This window comes from Piliocolobus tephrosceles, chromosome 4 (assembly GCF_002776525.5).
Source record: "Piliocolobus tephrosceles isolate RC106 chromosome 4, ASM277652v3, whole genome shotgun sequence".
Taxonomy (NCBI): Eukaryota; Metazoa; Chordata; class Mammalia; order Primates; family Cercopithecidae; genus Piliocolobus; species Piliocolobus tephrosceles.
The window spans coordinates 99,056,979-99,074,548 of NC_045437.1; the positions used below are offsets into that span (position 1 = coordinate 99,056,979).

General features: G+C 33.4%; 1 protein-coding gene across 1 annotated transcript in view; it reads right to left on the bottom strand.

Annotated features, from left to right (window-relative positions):
- SLCO4C1 (solute carrier organic anion transporter family member 4C1) overlaps positions 1–17,570 on the bottom strand; it is a 63,400-nt gene that overhangs the window by 23,111 nt on the left and 22,719 nt on the right. Inside the window, exons 3-7 of the mRNA XM_023212218.3 lie at positions 13,153–13,335; positions 5,804–5,900; positions 4,041–4,162; positions 2,385–2,491; positions 70–214 (exon numbers count right to left, since the gene is read on the bottom strand). Of these exons, the coding sequence (XP_023067986.2) occupies positions 70–214; positions 2,385–2,491; positions 4,041–4,162; positions 5,804–5,900; positions 13,153–13,335 (654 nt within the window). The remainder of the gene's footprint in view (positions 1–69; positions 215–2,384; positions 2,492–4,040; positions 4,163–5,803; positions 5,901–13,152; positions 13,336–17,570) is intronic.

Below are 17,570 nucleotides of genomic sequence, written 5' to 3' on the forward strand. Positions count from 1 at the left end.
ATCCTAATAAAAATTTAATAGGGTAAAGTGAAATTTTTAGATTAAGTTTAAATAAAGAAAATGTTTTACCTCCAAGAGTAGCTGCAAAGCTGGATGTCAATCCGAATTGATTTTCTATAAATTTAGGTAAAAATGTAGCAAATCCAGTAGTAATTAAGGCTTCTGAAGAAGTTGATAGAACTAAACACATAAAGACAGCATTCTTCATCAAATTCTAAAGAAAAAAATACAGTTCCTCAAATGAATAGCTGTGACTATACTACAAAGTATAGGGTTAGTAGGTTAGCATGATGAAATAACAAAATTTTACAATCATCTGTAAAATTTCAGCATTTCCTCCAAAACAAAAATGTAACTAGGGATAATTAATAGATTTACATATACATGATGAGAAAATTTATATGTGGAATACCTAGAAAATTGATAGATGATTCCTCAATATGGTGGTTATGCTTTTATTGCATTCCAAGGGCCACGGAAAGAAAGTAAAAGCCTTCTTGGAAAAGTTCTCTTCCCAAGTGTTACTGTAAATTTACACACTACAAATCTACCACCTATTTGGTATTTTATTGTGTTCTGAATTCCTATGTTCAGTAAAGAAAGACTTTGAGACTATGAGCACAGATGAGAATGGTCTGTAAGTATCATATTCATAGTATTGTTCCATGATTAGACTCAGCAATTAAAAACTTTAGAAACAGTTAAGCAACTTTAAATAGGTGTCTATATGGCTAGACCTCTCAGAATCTTATTTATTGACAGAGGGGAGTATGGAGGTTGTGTTAATACATTTAACCACAAAATGAAAATCAAATTATAATTCTCAAATATTAAATGTCAAAAAATTTTTCATAAAACAAAGCAAAACACAAACACACACACACACACACACACACACACACGGAATCACAAAGGAGCAAGATGGGAGCTTTAGAAGTCAGAGCCACATAGACTGACAAAGGAAGGAAAACGTACCTAAAAACATGCAATAATTTAAAATAATTTATAATAATAATAAATAGCAGTATTTTAAAAAATTGTCTTCAGATTGAAAACAATCGATTCTTGAGAAGAATTAATGAGAAAAGACATATACTTTAGAATAACTAAGTAAATTTCCTGTAATCAAAGATAAATGTAAAAACTTACCAACATACAGATGAAAATAAGCCAGAATCACACGAACATAAAACTTCTCAAATACAACACAATTAAGTAGAGAAAAGCAAGCAATATTCACAGGCTACAGAGATTAAAGAGGAATGATCCAAAAGTATTCACCTAGTAAAATATATTATTCAAACATTCAAGGATATCTAGGTGGTATCCTATCTAAGGAAAACCAACAAGAAAATGTTGAATTCATAGAGATTGAAATCAGAATAGAGATCACTAAGCAGGAGGACACAAGGATTAAAAAAAAGTAATGGTCAGTAATGAGTCTAGATGGTAATGTAAATTAAAATGTATAAGATAAATTAAACAGGGATAATGAAATAGAACTACTGTAAGAGAAAATATTAGTAGTTGCAATTAAAGCATGAACAATATCAGAAAAACACAAGAATGTGCATGTATGGTGTGCAGAGTTGAAAGATGGGCTGAGTGGAGAAGTAAAAACATTTTAAGGCTTTTATTTGACAAGAAACCAAAAACAATGAAAAGCAAACAATTTCACATCTTAAAAAGGTAAAATTATAAAGTCTTTTATGAATAAAACTTTAATAACACTAAATAGAATACTTTTCTGCTGAGTACAACTGAATGGACCATAACATTTTTGTTCTTTATCCTCAAATTCAAACCAAGTTACCACTAACCACCTCTTTCACAAAAGAAAAATATTGGTTCAGAATTCTCAAATATATTTACAATTCAGTGATAAGTGACTAATCAATTTCATAAGGAAAATGTCATGGAATAATGGGCTACTAGTGTTAACAAGGAACCACTGAATGTGATATTGCCAATAAGACAACTCATGCTCTTTCAACCATTCTACCCTAAAATAGTTTTCATTTACTCAAAGGACAGTAAAACTGAATCCAAAGAGTTGTTTGTAAGAGCTCCAATTGTAGTAAACAAGCAAACAAAACCGTACTCTGAAAAGATAGCGCATGTGTGTGTGTACGTGTGGGTATGTGTTGGTATGTGTGGGTTTATGCATGTGTTTATATGTATTTATGTGTGTACATATATATTATGTATAGTATATTATATATAATATGTATTATACACTTATTATATATAATATATATTATACACATATTATACATAATATATATAATATACACACACATCTATACATATGTGCATGTGAGTTGTGTGTGTGCATACGTATGTGTGTATGAGACTGCGAGAGACAGAGAAGAGTTTTATTTTACCTTCAGAGCAGCTGGAAAATCTTTAATACTTTTCCCAAACTTCGCATCTGCATTACCATTACTCTGATGAGCCTGGGAAGTTTTTCCAGCTTGAATTTCTGCTGTACCTAAAAAGATAAAAAAAGTAGTAAGTAAACTTGCTCTATCACTTTATTCTTCATGTAAAAATGTGCTTACTTTCTAATTGACACATACTTCCGCTAGTATATAAATTCTATAAGAGGCTAGTTGTTCTGTCAAGAAAATTGTTCAAATATCTATGTCTGTAATCAGGATGCTCCAAGAACTAGTATTCATTAGTACTAGCTAAGGAAGTTCCAACTAGTCTAAACATTCAAATGAGACAATTTTGCTCCAATCACATATCTATGCTTTTCATTTAAAATCTCTTAACATTTTTTCTTCCTTTCAAATGGTTCTCTTTTTGATCCTTTTACTCAAACTGTGGCTTTGAGTAAATGAGACTTTTGACAGACTTTTCCTCTGCTCTCTTAATCCTAACATGCTTGACAAATGAAATATTTACCATCTTAATACCATGTCTCTTTGATTTTTAATAATGGTACTGCCAACAAATTTGAGAAAACAGTTAACATATGGAACTATAAATGAATGGCTCAGGGTAGAAAGAAATTAATGAGTCTACCTACTCCCAGTCTGTCAGATTTTATCTTGCCCATTTCCAAAAGTTAATCATCTATCCTGCTGAAAATAGCAATGTAAACAACTAAATACCTCCAACCTAAAGAAAAATACTTCTACAGATATGTTTTTTAACTACATGATTATACAGAAGCAAGAGCTCATAGAGAAAAATGAATATTCCTTCTAATTAACCTTTTCTTTTTGTATAGAATGTTTAGTATTCAAGCCAGGAGTGGTGGCTCATGCCTGTAATCCCAGCACTTTGAGAGGCTGAGGCAGACAGATCACCTGAGGTCAGGAGTTCGAGACCAGCCTGGCCAACATGGCAAAACCCCATCTCTAATAAAAATACAAAAATTAGCCGAGTGTGGTGGCACATGCCTGTAGTGCCAGCTACTTGGGAGGCTAAGTTAGGAGAACTGCTTGAACTCGGGACGCAGAGGCTGCAGTAAGTGGAGATCGCACCACTGTACTCCAGTCTGGGCAACAGGGGGAGACTGTCTCAAAAAAAAAAAAAGAAAGAAAGAAAAGAATGTTTAATATTCACATACAGTAAAAAAGTAAAAAAAGTACACTACAGAATGACTTCAGTGATAATTGAAAAAAAAAATAAGTACTTGCACTTTTAACTACAAATAATTAACATGAATGATTTAAGATAGACTGAAATTAATGACTAACTGAATATAAACTAATAGTTTAAAAGATATTGTACCTTGTATACACATAAAGCAGAATTCCAGATAAAACATAAGAAACAAATTTATTAAGTATCTAAAGAAGTAAATATTCATAGTTCTATCATTAAATGGAATTGAAAAAAAACCATGAATATTAAGATTGTTACCCAATAATTTCTAGAATGAAGAATATTCAAAATTTACATAGGCAGACAGTTGAGATTCTATAAAACAAACAGGGTGAGTCTATAGTTCTTATTAATCATATAGAAAATAACAACTGGCCTACAATTAAAATAAACCTCTCTGGTTTTAAAGAAAGCATGCTTACCTGGTAAATGTTTTGGAAAGCAAGAAAAAGGTATTATTAAAGACCAAGCAAAGATCCACGATAGAAGAAATCCAATCCACCAAGCTCCCAACCATCGTGGATCATCCTCAGTGACATCAGTGCTATATGATAGAAAAACAAGAGGTAAAAGTCAACTCTACCTTATTAATTAAAACTCAGTTAAGATAATTATATACTTTATACTTCAAGTGCATATAGTAGAATACGATTATAATATCCAACAGTTTAATGGTGCCATTGCAAAGAATCAGAAAACAGGTAGCAGACATAACTGAGAGTTATGAGAATAATGGTTTACAAAATGTTTAAAAATGGCAAATATGACATGAAAGTTTAAAATATCTAATAGTAAATATGACAAATATTTGAAAAGATACATAGAATTTCTCAACATTCTTTTAACTTTGGCTAAATTTTCTTCTCTACTGTATTAAATATATATCACAGCAAATCACTGATCTGTGTTAAAAGCCCATAGAGTGTGCTTCAATTAGAGCATTTCTTTAATGTAAAATTATTCTTAAAGTGACTATTTGTCTATTTATTTTCTTGAAACAGGGTCTCAGTCTATCACCCAGGCTGGTGTGCAATTGCATGATCATAGTTCACTGCAGCCTTGAACTCCTGGGCTCAAGCGATTCTCCCATCTTAGCTTCCCAAGTAGCTGGGACTACAGGCACAAGTCACGCCTGGCCTCAAGTGATCTTTATACTTTGACCTCCCAAAGTGCTAGGATTACAGATATAAGTCACCGTGCCCAGCCAGGGGGCTCATATTTTAATACACTTTGGCCCTTTCCAAAAATACACTACTCCTACAACTCATGTAATTTTCCACTGAAATTAAAATGTCCTTTCTTAAATCTCTGGGTCACTATTTCTGCATGTCTTTTCATAGTCTGTGAAAGAGTAACCTAGGACTAACAGTTTAGAGAACAAATCACATATCTATGGCCATATTTTTGTATTCACTGCTCATGGTCATGTAGAGGATTGTGCAGTTATAATTCCCAGTGGCAAAATGAAAAAACGTATGACCTCAGCAAAGGCACAAATTTCTCTAATCAGGAAACAGAGAAGGTAACTAACTCAGTGTTGAATTTTGGTGAAAGAGATCTATTTTAATTCATGTCTTAGACACTTACCAACCTGTGCGTATATCAACTACTTTGTTGAATACTTGAGATTATTAAATAAGATAGCATGTAAAATAAGTCAACATACAAAACATATGGTGTCTGGTATACAGTATAGGACAAATAAATATTATCTATTACTATCCTTCATTGTCATCGTTGTTAAAATGGCATAATTGTGATCTCTATGACATTATCAGAGTTACTCTGGAACATTTTCTGAGAATCATAGACTCTTGAGACTCTTCAGACTATCTAGTCCCAACTAAATCCACGGAAAATATTGCTAATTTTTATTGAATTCTTATTTTTGAACAATGAATGGGGTCCTACACATGTATTTTTAAAAATTTCACCAGACGACTTTATTAAATGTCATTATTTATGAAAATATGTTATTATAATAAAAGATGATATAGCATTAACCCAAAAGGTAATGCAGCCAAATTAGATATTATATAATAATCTTTTGTATTCAATTTTTTTTTTTTCCTGAATAATTCTTCATGCTATACTGAGGGAAGTACTGTGAAAATGTTCTGTCTATGATATTGGCATAATTAAAATAAAATGACTTTAAATAAAAGAAAACTAAATACTGCCTTGCCTTTCTCCCACAGCAACATCAATGTACATGGTTAGCAGTTGTCCTCCCAATACATAGCCAATAGCAGGGCCTAAGATTGACATAGCATAACCAGTTCCTAGAAGAAGAACAGAGACATTGAATAGGGTCATATGTACAACTTCACTTTGCCTATCTAACAGTGAAAACAAACGTCTTACTACAGAAAAATCTAAACAATTAAACATACCAAAATCACACATATTTGCATTAAAACAATAACATTTGAATAGATAGTCAAGGAGTCTAAAACATGTAATTCAATGTAAAAGCTATTTGTAGTAATAATTAGAACAAAACCAAAAATTATAAATCCATGGAAAGTGTTGTTAACGGGCAGTAGAGGTAGTATATCTACTATTTATCCTTTACTGATAGTGATCATATTTTCTATTTACAATATCACGGAAGAAAACAATGCAAGCAATGTGAAAAGAAGCCTTTTCTACTCTGTGCAACTCAGAAAGAATTTTGTATTTTGCACTACAGCAGCTGACTTCAAATCTGGATCTGCTGAAAAGTCTACTTCTTTAAAGTAAGCCATTAAACTTCTTCCTCTTAGGGACTCTCTATTTTTGCTTGCAGTGGAATTAAATTGAGCTTATTTCTATCTGTGAGATATTTAAAATATTGCCATATATAACTCTGAATTTTCATAAAACAAAACTTATTTGATCACTCATGTCTTTTTATTGTTTTTGTTGCTATTTATTTAAGCTCCCAAGTATTTTGGGGAGTCAGTTGAATATAGTTTCACTTTTTTTCCTTTTTTAGTTGACACATAACCATTGTACACATTTAGAGGATACATAGTTATGTATCAATATATCTATACAATGTGTAATGATCAGATTAATTAGCATACTCATCACCTCATACATTTATGATTTGTTTGTGTTGGGAACATTTAACATCCCCTCTTCTAGCTTTTTGAACATATACAATGAGTAATGGTTAGCTATATTCAATCTACAGTGCTATATAGAACACCAAAATTTATTTCTCCTAATTGTAGTTTTCTATCCATTAACAAATCTCTCCATATCCTCCCCTTCTCATATCTTCCCCAGCCTTTAATAACCATAATTCTGTTCTTGAATTCTAGGAGCTGGTATTTTTTCTTTTTAGCTCTCACATATCAGTGAGAACATATAGTATTTACCTTTTATGCCTGATTTGTTTCATTTAACAGGATGTCCTCTAGGCTCACCCATGTTACTATGAACGACAGGATTCTTGTGTGTGTGTGTGTGTTTTTAATGGCTGAATAGTATCCTGTTGTATCCTTGTTTCATTTAACAGGATGTCCTCTAGGCTCACCCATGTTACTGTGAAGGACAGGATTTTTTTTTTTTTTTTTGTGGCTGAATAGTATCCTGTTGTATGTACATTTCACATTTTCTTTACCTATGCATCTGTTGACAAATGTTTAGCTTGATTCCATCTCTTAGCTATTGTGAGAAGTGCTACAATAAGTATGGGGACACAACTCTCTCTTCAATACACTGATTTCCTTTCCCTTGGATAAATACCCAATAGTAGCATTACTGGATCATATGGTAATTATACTTTCCGTTTCTGAGAAATGTCTATACTATTTTCCATAATGGCTGTACTAATTTACATTCCCACCAACATTCTAGTTAAAAGTTCCCTTTTCTCTGCATCTTCACCAGCATTTGACATTTTGTCTTTGTGATAATAGCCATTCTAATTGAAGTGAGATAATATGTCATTGTGGCTTTAATTTGCATTTCCCTGATAATTGATGTTGAGCATTTTTTCATATACTTGGTGGTCATCTGTATATCTTATTTTGAAAAATGGCTATATAGATTCTTTGCTTATTTTTTAATTAGATTATTTGGACCTTTTGCTGTTGAGGTGTTAAAGCTCTTTATATATTCTAGACATTGGTCTTCTGTTGGATGAACAGTCTGCAAATAATTCCTCCTGTTTTATAGGTTGTCTCTACAATCTGATGATTGTTTCATGTGCTGTGCAGCAACTTTTTAGCTCGATATAGTCCTATTTGTCTAATTTTGTTTTTGTTGCCTATGTTTTTGCAGTCTTAGCCATATAATCTTTGCCAGGACCAAGGTAATAAAGTGTTTCCCCTGTGTTTTCCTCTAGTAATTTTATAGTTTTGAGTCTTACATTTAAGTGTCTAATCCATTTTGAGTTGATTTTTGTATATGGTGTGAGATAGGGGTCTAGTTGTATTCTTCTGCATATCAATATCCAGTTATTACAGCACCATTTATTAAAGGGTCCCCAGTGTATATCCTTGGTATCTTTAGCAAAAATCAGTTGGTCATAAATACACAGATTTATTTCTGAGTTCTCTATTGTGTTCCATTGGTCAATGTGTCTGTTTTGATATCAACACCATTCTTTTTTGATTACTAAAGCTTTGTTGTATAATTTGAAATCAGATAGTGTGATGTTTTCAGTTTTGTTCTTTGTGCTCAGGATTGTTTTGGCTATTTGGCATCTTTTCCAGTTCCATATAAATTTGAGGACTGCTTTTCCATGTCTGAAAAGTGACATTGGAATTTTGATAGGGATTGCATTGAATCTGTAAATTGCTTTGGGTAGTATAGTCAGTCATTTTAACAATATTAACTCTTTGAATCCATGAGCATGGGGTGCCTTTCCATTTTTATTCTGTCTTCAGTTTCTGTCATTAGTGTTTTGTGGTTTTCCTTTAAAGATTCTCACCTCCTGGGTTAAATTTATTCCTATGTATTTCTTTGTAACCATTATACATGATATTACTTTCTTGATATCTTTTTCAGCTAGTTCATCAAAGGTGTAGAGAAACACTACTGATTTTTTAATGCGACTTTGTACCCTGAAACATCACTGAATTTATTTAGTAGTTCTAAGAGTTTTTTGGTGAAGTTTTTAGATGTTTTTATATAAGATTATGTCATCTGTGGAGACAGACAATTTGGCTTCCTCGTCTCCAATTTGGATGTCCCTTATTTCTTTCTCTTGCCTAAGTGCTCTGAATAGGACTTCCAGTACCATGTTGAATAAGAGTGATGAAAGTGGGCCTTCAGCCAGGCCTGGTGTCTCACACCTGTACTCCCAGCACTTTGGGAGGCTGAGGCAGGTGGACTACCTGAGGTCAGGAGTTCAAGACCAGTCTGGCCAACATGGTGAAACCCCAGCCTCTACTAAAAATACAAAAATTAGCCAGGCATGATGTGGGCACCTGCAATCTCAGCTACTTGGGAGGCTGAAGCAGGATAATTGCTTAAACCCGGGAGGCAGAGGTTGCAGTGAGCAGAGATCGCACCACTGTACTTCAGCCTGGGCGACAAGAACGAGACCCCATCTCAAAAAGAAAAAAAAAGAAAAGAAAAGGAAAGAAAAAAGAAAGTGGGCTTTCTTGTATTTCAGTTCTCAGAAGAAAGGCTTTCAGCTTTTTCTCATTCAGTATAATGTTAGCTGTGGGTTTGCCATACATGGCCTTTATCGTGTTAATGTATGTTCCTTTTATACCTAATTTCTTAGGAGTTTTTATCATGAAGGGATGTTGAGTTTTATCAAATACATTTCTACATCTATTGAGATGATCATGTGATATTTGTCCTTCATTCTGTTTATGTGATGTATCACATTTATTGATTTCCATATGATGAACAAATTCTTGCATCACTGAGATCAATTCCACTTGATCATGGTATATCATTTTTTGGTGTGCTATTAAATTCAGCCAGCTATAATTTTGTTGAGGATTTTTGTATCTATGTTTATTAGGGATATTGGCTTGTAGCTCCTCTTTACATTCTGTTTTTCTCTGGTTTTGGCATCAGGGTAATACTGGTCTCAGAATAAGGAAGAATTCTCTCCTCTTCAACTGTTTGGAATAGTTTGAAAAGAACTGGTACTAAGTTCTTCTTTACAAGTTTTATAGAATTCAGCAGTGAAGCCATCCAGCCCTGGGCTTTTGTTTCATGGGAGACTGTCTATTATTGATTCAATCTCATTACATGTTATTTGTCTGACCAAGTTTTCTATTTCCTCCTGGTTCAATCTTGGTAGGTTTTATGTGCCTGGGAATGTATCCATTTTCTCTAGGTTTTTCAATTTGTTGGATGTATGTGTTCGTAAGACTAATAATCCTTTGTTTTTCTGTGGTATCAGCTGTGATGCCTTCTATTTTGTTTCTGATTTCACTTAGGTCTTCTCTCTTTTTTTTAGTCTAGCAAATGGCTTTATTTTATCTTTTCCAAAAACCAATTTTCATTTCATTGATCTTCTGTAGTTTTTTTTTTTTTTTCTTAACTCTTGTTTAGTTCTGAGATAGTCTTTATTATTTCTTTCCTTCTACTAATTTTGGGTTTGTTTGTTCGTGCTTTTCCATTTTCTTAAGGTACATCATTAGGCGGTTTATTTGAAATCTATTTTTATGATGTAGGTGTTTATTGGTATAAAATTCCCTGTTAGCATTATTTTTGTGGTACCTCGTAAGATTTGGTTTATTGTATTTCTATTTTCATGTAATTCCTTCTTAATTTCTTCATTGGCATATTGGTTGCTCAGGAGCATGATGTTTAATTTTCATGTATTTGTACAGTTCCAAAAGTTCCTCATTATTGATTTCTAGTTTTATTTCACTGTAGTCTGAGAATATACCTAATACATTATTAATATTTTAAAGTTTATTGAGACTTATTTAGTGGTTTCATATGGTCTATCCTAAAGAATGTTCCATGTGCTGAAGAGAAGAACATGTATCCTGTAGCTGCTGGATAAAATGTTCTGTAAATACCTGTTAGGTCAATTTGGTCTATACTGAAGTTTAAGTCCAGTATTATTTGCTGATTTTATGCCTAGATAATCTTTCCAGTGCTGGAAGTGGAGCATTAAAGTTTCCAACTATTATTATATTGGGGTCCATTTCTTTAACTCTAATAATATTTGATTTATATACATGTATGCTCTGGTGTTGGGTGTGTATTCGATTATAACTGCTGTATCTTCTTGGTGAATTTATTTTTGTATTCTTGGTGAATTCGTAAGAGTAAAACAATATTCTTTGCCTCCTGTACTTTTTGACTTACGCTATTTTGTCTAATTTAAGTATAGCTACTTCCACACACTTTTGGTTTACAATTACACTAAATGTATTTTTTTATCCTTTCACTTTCAGTCTAAGTGTATCTTTACAGTTGAAATGAGTTTCTTCTAGGCAGCACATGGTTAGATATACTTTCTTAATCCATTCAGCCTATCTATATTTTTAATTAGGGAATTTAAACTATTTACATTCAAGGTTGTTATCATTGATAGGTGAGGACTTCCGTCATTTTGTTAATTGTTTTCCGATTGTTTTATATATTCTTTGTTCATTTCTTCCTCTCTTGTTCATCTTAGTATTTTGGTAGTTTTCTGTAGTGATAACATTTGATTCCTTTCTTTTTCTTGAGTATCTGCTTTGCACTGAGTTTTATACTTTCACTTGTGTTCGGGGTGATAATTATTGTCCTTTTGCTTCCAGATGTAGGACTCCCTTAAGCATTTTTTGTAGGGCTGGTCTAGTGATGATGCACTCCGTCAGTTTTTGCTTGCCTGGGAAAGACTTTATTTCACCTTTATTTCTGAAGAATAGCTTTGCTAGATATAGTATTCTTGACTGACAGCTGTGTCCCGCCTCTGACCCCCAAACCCCTGCCTTTGAGCATTCTTAAGTATATCATCCAATTCTCTCCTGACCTGTAAGGTTTTTGCTGAGAAATCTTTCTGATGGGAATTACTCCATAGGTGATTTGATGCTCTTCTCTTATTATTTTTAGAATTATCTTTGTCTTTGATTTTTACTGGTTTGAATATAATATACCTTGAAGAGGACCCTTTTGGGTTGAATCTATTTGGGAATCACTGAGCTTCCTGGATCTGGATGTCTAATTTCTCACCCACAACTTGGGATGTTTTCAGCATTATATCATTATATGGATTTTCTATACCTTTTCCCATTTCTTCTCCTTCTGAAATTCCTAAAATTCAAATATTTGTTTACTTAATAGTGCCCATATGTCACATAAGCTTTGTTTATTTTTTTTTCATATTGTTTGCTGTTTTGTTTGACTGGGTTATTTCAAAAGACCTCTCTTTGAGGTCAGAAATTCTTTCTGTTTGATCTAGTCTATTGTTAAACCTCTCAAATATAATTTTTCATTCAACTACACTTGTAATTTCATTCATTTAACTCATCAGTTGCATGATTTATATTTGGTTATTTTTAATGATATCTGTCTGTTTTGAATTTCTCATTCAGACCATAAGTTGTTTCCTTGATTTCCTTGTATTGTTTATCTGAGCTCCCTTGATATCGTACTGAGTTTCTTTAAGACCATTAGCTCAAATTCCTTTTTAGGCATTTCATAGATTTTTATTTTCTTTTGGTTCTGTTACTGTATAATTATTGTATTTCTTTCAAGGTGCCATGTTTCCTTGATTTTTCATGTTTTTGTTTTTGCTTGTTAATATATTGATGTCTGCACAGCTGGAGCAACAGTAACTCTTCCAATTTTACTGAGTCATTTTCATAGGATAAGACATATTCCTATAGATATATCTATGGTGTTGGTTGGGTAGGTACCCTTTGGGTTTGATTCTGGGTGGGTGCAGCAGTGTAGTCTCCATTGGAATCCTCTGGCTGTAATCAAGGCCAATGGTATTTGTGAGTTCCTCAGTAGCTTAGGCTGCACTGAACATACTATCTTACTAATGCTATGGCAATGAATCTCCTATGTTAGATTAACAGACTGATAAAGAGAAAACTCATATGCAAATAAAGTATTCAATAATTAGATGTAGGGCTGTGCATTGTCTAGTTAGTTTTACCTTTCAGGAACATAAGAGAAAGAATTTAAGAGAAACTTATGCTACCAGGAATTACATCACAAAGGAGAAACAATGGTTTCTTTTGTGGACTGTAAGTCAATATAGGATGTAATAAATCACACAGAATGGCAGAGCTCAATCTCTACACCTTGCAGAGATCTGCCTCTATGTCACTTGTGTAAGTTACCCTGAGATTCAAGCAATCTAGAGAATGCTGCTTAAATGGCTCTTCCTATCCTGCAAAGCTGGCCTGCCAATACCAAGAAATACAGCAGAGGGTCAACAAAAATGATGACAATTTATATTAACTGACATTATATGGCAGGAAATAAAACAAAAGTAATAATGCATGTATTTATTGGGAATACCTATGGCATTACAACTAACTTTTTAATAAGCCTATGTTATACTTTACTTCTAAAGTAAACATATAAGATAAAGTGATACTGAGACAGTTTAGAGAATAAACTTACCTATATAGAGAGAAGATTTGTGTGTGGGCACAGAATCATCAAGAAAGGCTGTTCCCAGAGTATAAAGAGGAGTTCCTCCTGCCCCCAGCAATAGTTGTCCCAAGATGAAGACATACAAGTAGTTAGAAAGTGAAGAAGTTGAAGAGGTACAACTGGTGCTATTGCTTGCTGTTACACAAGTGTCTTGGGGAAAAAAAAAACAAAATTGTGAATTTATAGAAATTTAACTAATAATTTAAATTTATATTATATAAATTATATTTGCCTAATATGATATAACCTTATTTATTTCTTCCAATCATTTTACTTTGATTTAAACTATTTAAAAATAAATCAAGAGAAAAATATACTTTCTTACCCCAGCCTGCCCTCACTTTATGAAGGTAACCCCTATTCACCTATGTCACTTAGATGAGGGTAACCACTGTTAACAGTCCTTTTCAATTTTTCAGACATTTGCTCATACAGTTACATGTTGTATACCCATTTAATTTTTTTTACACAATTATAGGCATAATAAAACATACTATCTTTATATTCAGCAATGTCCAGTTTTCACTTATTATATCCTGGACATTTCTGATATGGGCACTTAAAGCTATAAATTTATTTATTGGCACTGTCATAATATTCTACAGCATAAATGTCCTGTAATTTTATTGCCTAGTCCAGTACATGTATTTAATAATAAATATTGTTAATATTATATTGTATTACACATAGGTTCAAATCATTGTTATTTCCATTAGAATGTTATGATGTACATTTTTTTTTTAAGTTTACCCTGGCACATTTTGGGCAATCCCATCTATAGGACAGGTTACAATGAGTGAAACTGCTAGGTCCAAGTAAATAAATATTTATATTTTGATACTGCCAAACCACTTTATCAAAAAGTCATACAAATATGCAGTCAGTCCCACCAACAATTCATTAACACTTCACATAATAAGACTTAAATGACTACCAAGCTCATTGGTTAAAAAAATATAATTTTTAAATTTCATTTAAAAAATCCTCAGTGACATTAAGCATTTTTCCATATATTTATTGACACTTACATTTTTTCTAATTTTTCAATTAGTTCAATTTTCCTAGGTTCGGAGTTTGATACATGACTGTTCCTTGTTCCATAATTACACAAACAATGGCTTTATCCTAGCATTTTTACTATTTTATTTAGATATAAGATAGGTGGATAAACATATACACACAGAATGGATCACATGGCTATGTCTATGTAATGCGTGTGTATATGTTGCAAAAAAAGCCTCAGAAGAAAAGTAGGTCAGAGGTCATGTTCTGCAACTAGGGTAAATACCTTAAGCCAATTAGCTCAGCCTAGGTGATTGCAATAAGCTAGTTAGATCAGCACTGGTGAATATAATCAGTCAATTAGCTAACTTGAGAAAGCAGAGGCATCCAAGCAGGCCCCCAGTAGAAAATGTGAATAATACAGGCCTACATTGAGAAAGGAAGCAGGGCTGTGATGTGCTAATTCATATGTAATATCTTTAAGTGGGAGAAGACAGAGATCCAGCATTCTATTGCATTAACCAAAAGGACATCTTTTACTAACTTGACTATTTGTGAGTTTATTTATGGCCGCTTGATCTTGTGTCACTAATCTCTGCAATCCCACTCCACTACAAATCTCTTGTTATTACTGCAGCTTTCTAAGGTTTAAAGGCATCAATATGTCAACCCAGCTATAACTCATTTTACAGTGCTTCACGAAAAGTTCTATTTAATTGATCCATTTTCATAATACAGGCAGTCCTGTATTATGAAGTCTAATACAAACACCTCACAAAAAGCTGACAAGGAATAATTCACCTCATTAAAAGTTGAATAACAACCAAAAAAGAAAAACAAATGACTAGTGAGGGAGAACAGTCTCCAGAAAAATGCTGTCATTAACATAGATTTTAAAAGTACTATATTGCCATACTTAAAAAAGGAATTGAAACAATTGCCTCTTAAAATCCAGAGCTCAAAACAGGGATTTAATAAGCTCATAGAAATATGTTGAGGCAGGGCGTGGTGGCTTACACCTGTAATTCCACTACTTTGGAAGGACAAGGTGGGCGGATCACTTGAGGTCAGGAGTTTGAGACTAGCATGGCCAACATGGTGAAACCCCATCTCTACTAAAAATACAAAAATTAGCCAAGTCTGGTGGCACACCCCTGTAGTCCCAGCTACTTGGGAGGCTAAGGGCAGGAGAATTGCTGTAACCCAGGAGGAGGAGGTTTCAGTGAGCCACTGCACTCCTGCCTGGGCAGAAAAGCAAGGCTCCATCACAAGAAAAGAAAGAAGAGGAAGGAAGGAAGGAAGGAAGGAAGGAAGGAAGGAAGGAAGGAAGGAAGGAAGGAAGGAAGGAAGGAAGGAAGGAAGGAAGGAGAAAAAAAAAAAAAAAACTCAAACATGGGCTAAAATAACCCAGTATCAAGTTTGTTCTATAAAACATAAAAGAACAAAACTATCAGAAGTGGAGGTCACCCTGGAATGGTCAAAAAAGAATAGAGACTGTGAAAATTATGACAGAGAGAACAGACTTGAGAAATATGAACAAAATTAAATAAAGGAAAAATAAGACACCAAGATTTAAAAGGTTACAGAGAAAATTACAGATATAGAATTCAGACAAATGCAATCAAACATACATCTAATCAACCAAAATAGAAAAATGAATAAGTTTAAAGGTAAAATTATGGAAAACTTTCTGAAATAAAGATTGATCTATAATTTAAAAAGATATAGAGCATCCCAGGAAAATTTGCTGCAGGACTTCCAACACCAAAATATTCACTGGTAAAGTTTGTGAATTTTAAAGATGAAAAGACTTTTTTGAACAGCTAAACAAGAAGGTAAAGCCACTTAGGCAGAAGGAAATAAAAAACATAAGCTTACATTCAGATTTCTCTAAAGCAACATTAATCCCATAGAGGCAGTAAAGGAATGCCAAAAAAGTAACCAGTGCAAGATAATGTGACCCTCATATTTTATGCTTAGTCAAACTGTCATGTCAAAAGACAAAGAAAAATATTTAAACCTATATTAATTAAACCTATTAAATCTCATAAAATGAACTTGCCTATAGAGAAATACTTCATTCAGAGATGCCATGTGTACCTCAAGAAAATCAGAAGCAAATTTATATAAAATATATAAAATACATTTTATAATATAGTTTATAAAATAGCTAGATTTACCTATTCAAGTAATTTTGTGAGATTATTAGTTGAGGAAACCATTTGAACCCAGAATTTCAACTTCTAATGAAAAATCAAATAATTTCTGACCAAATACAGTTAGCCCTTCATATCCACAGGTTCCATATCTGTGGATTCAACCAACCACAGATCAAAAATATTCAGGGAAGAAAAATAACAATACATCAATAAAAGAAATATAAATAAAATATACTATAATTATTTATATAGCATTTACACTGCTTAGCTATTATTTGTAATCTAGAGATGATTTAAAGTTTATAGGATGATGTAGGTAGGTTGTATACAAATAACACACCATTTTATAGAAGGAGCATGAGCATGCACAGATTTTGTTATCCATAGGGGTCCTGGAATCAATCCCCCATGGACATTGTACTTTCAACATTAATTAAAAAGCATGTGATTTGACAATACACCACAAGAGGAAGTTCCTATGTTGTTTATAAATTTGGAGGAACATTGACAATAAAATTAAGAATTAGAACTTTACCTAATGAACAAAGAAGTGTCCAGTCTTATCCATTAACATTGGCAGGGCTGTGACAAAAGGACAAAAGGAAATCCACATACCATATGTCAAAACATTTAGAAGATAAATACCAAGCTCAGCCAAATGCTCAAAGACCCACGGCCTGCTGCTCTCCAGGCATTTGCCCTAAAGACCTAGAGGCTAAAGGTACCTCTTTTCCTTTGGGCCTATCCTGCTGCCAGGGGTAGAGCAGAATGGACTCTGCTGTGATGTGATTCCTCTTCCCCAGCCACATATTTGATAAGATTCCCAGGAGATGCCTATCTATGAATCCTGGAGAGGGGAGTAAAGAAGCATAGTTTTTAGGGAACCAAGTCTCCCCAGTTACCTGCATCAAGTGCTTTGAGGTGACTAACTTTAAACAAATAGTCTCTCTTTCTCCTTTCCCAGGGGGTAGCTATACTTTTCTTCCCTCAGTCTCACTCCTCGTCTCCTAACCTCCTAATCACTGCCCTGAGGAAGGAGAAAGAGCTGCTGCTTTTGTTTATAGTTGACCACCTCCTAGTCTAAACACCTTCTTCTGGCCTGGAGAATTTAGCCCAATCCTACATTCCTCTCCTATCATCTCTGTTCACTTACCCTGTTACCAATCTTTCAAAACCTCCCTTATAAAACTCGAGAAAGAAAAGTAAAGTATCTTCAAGTTTCAA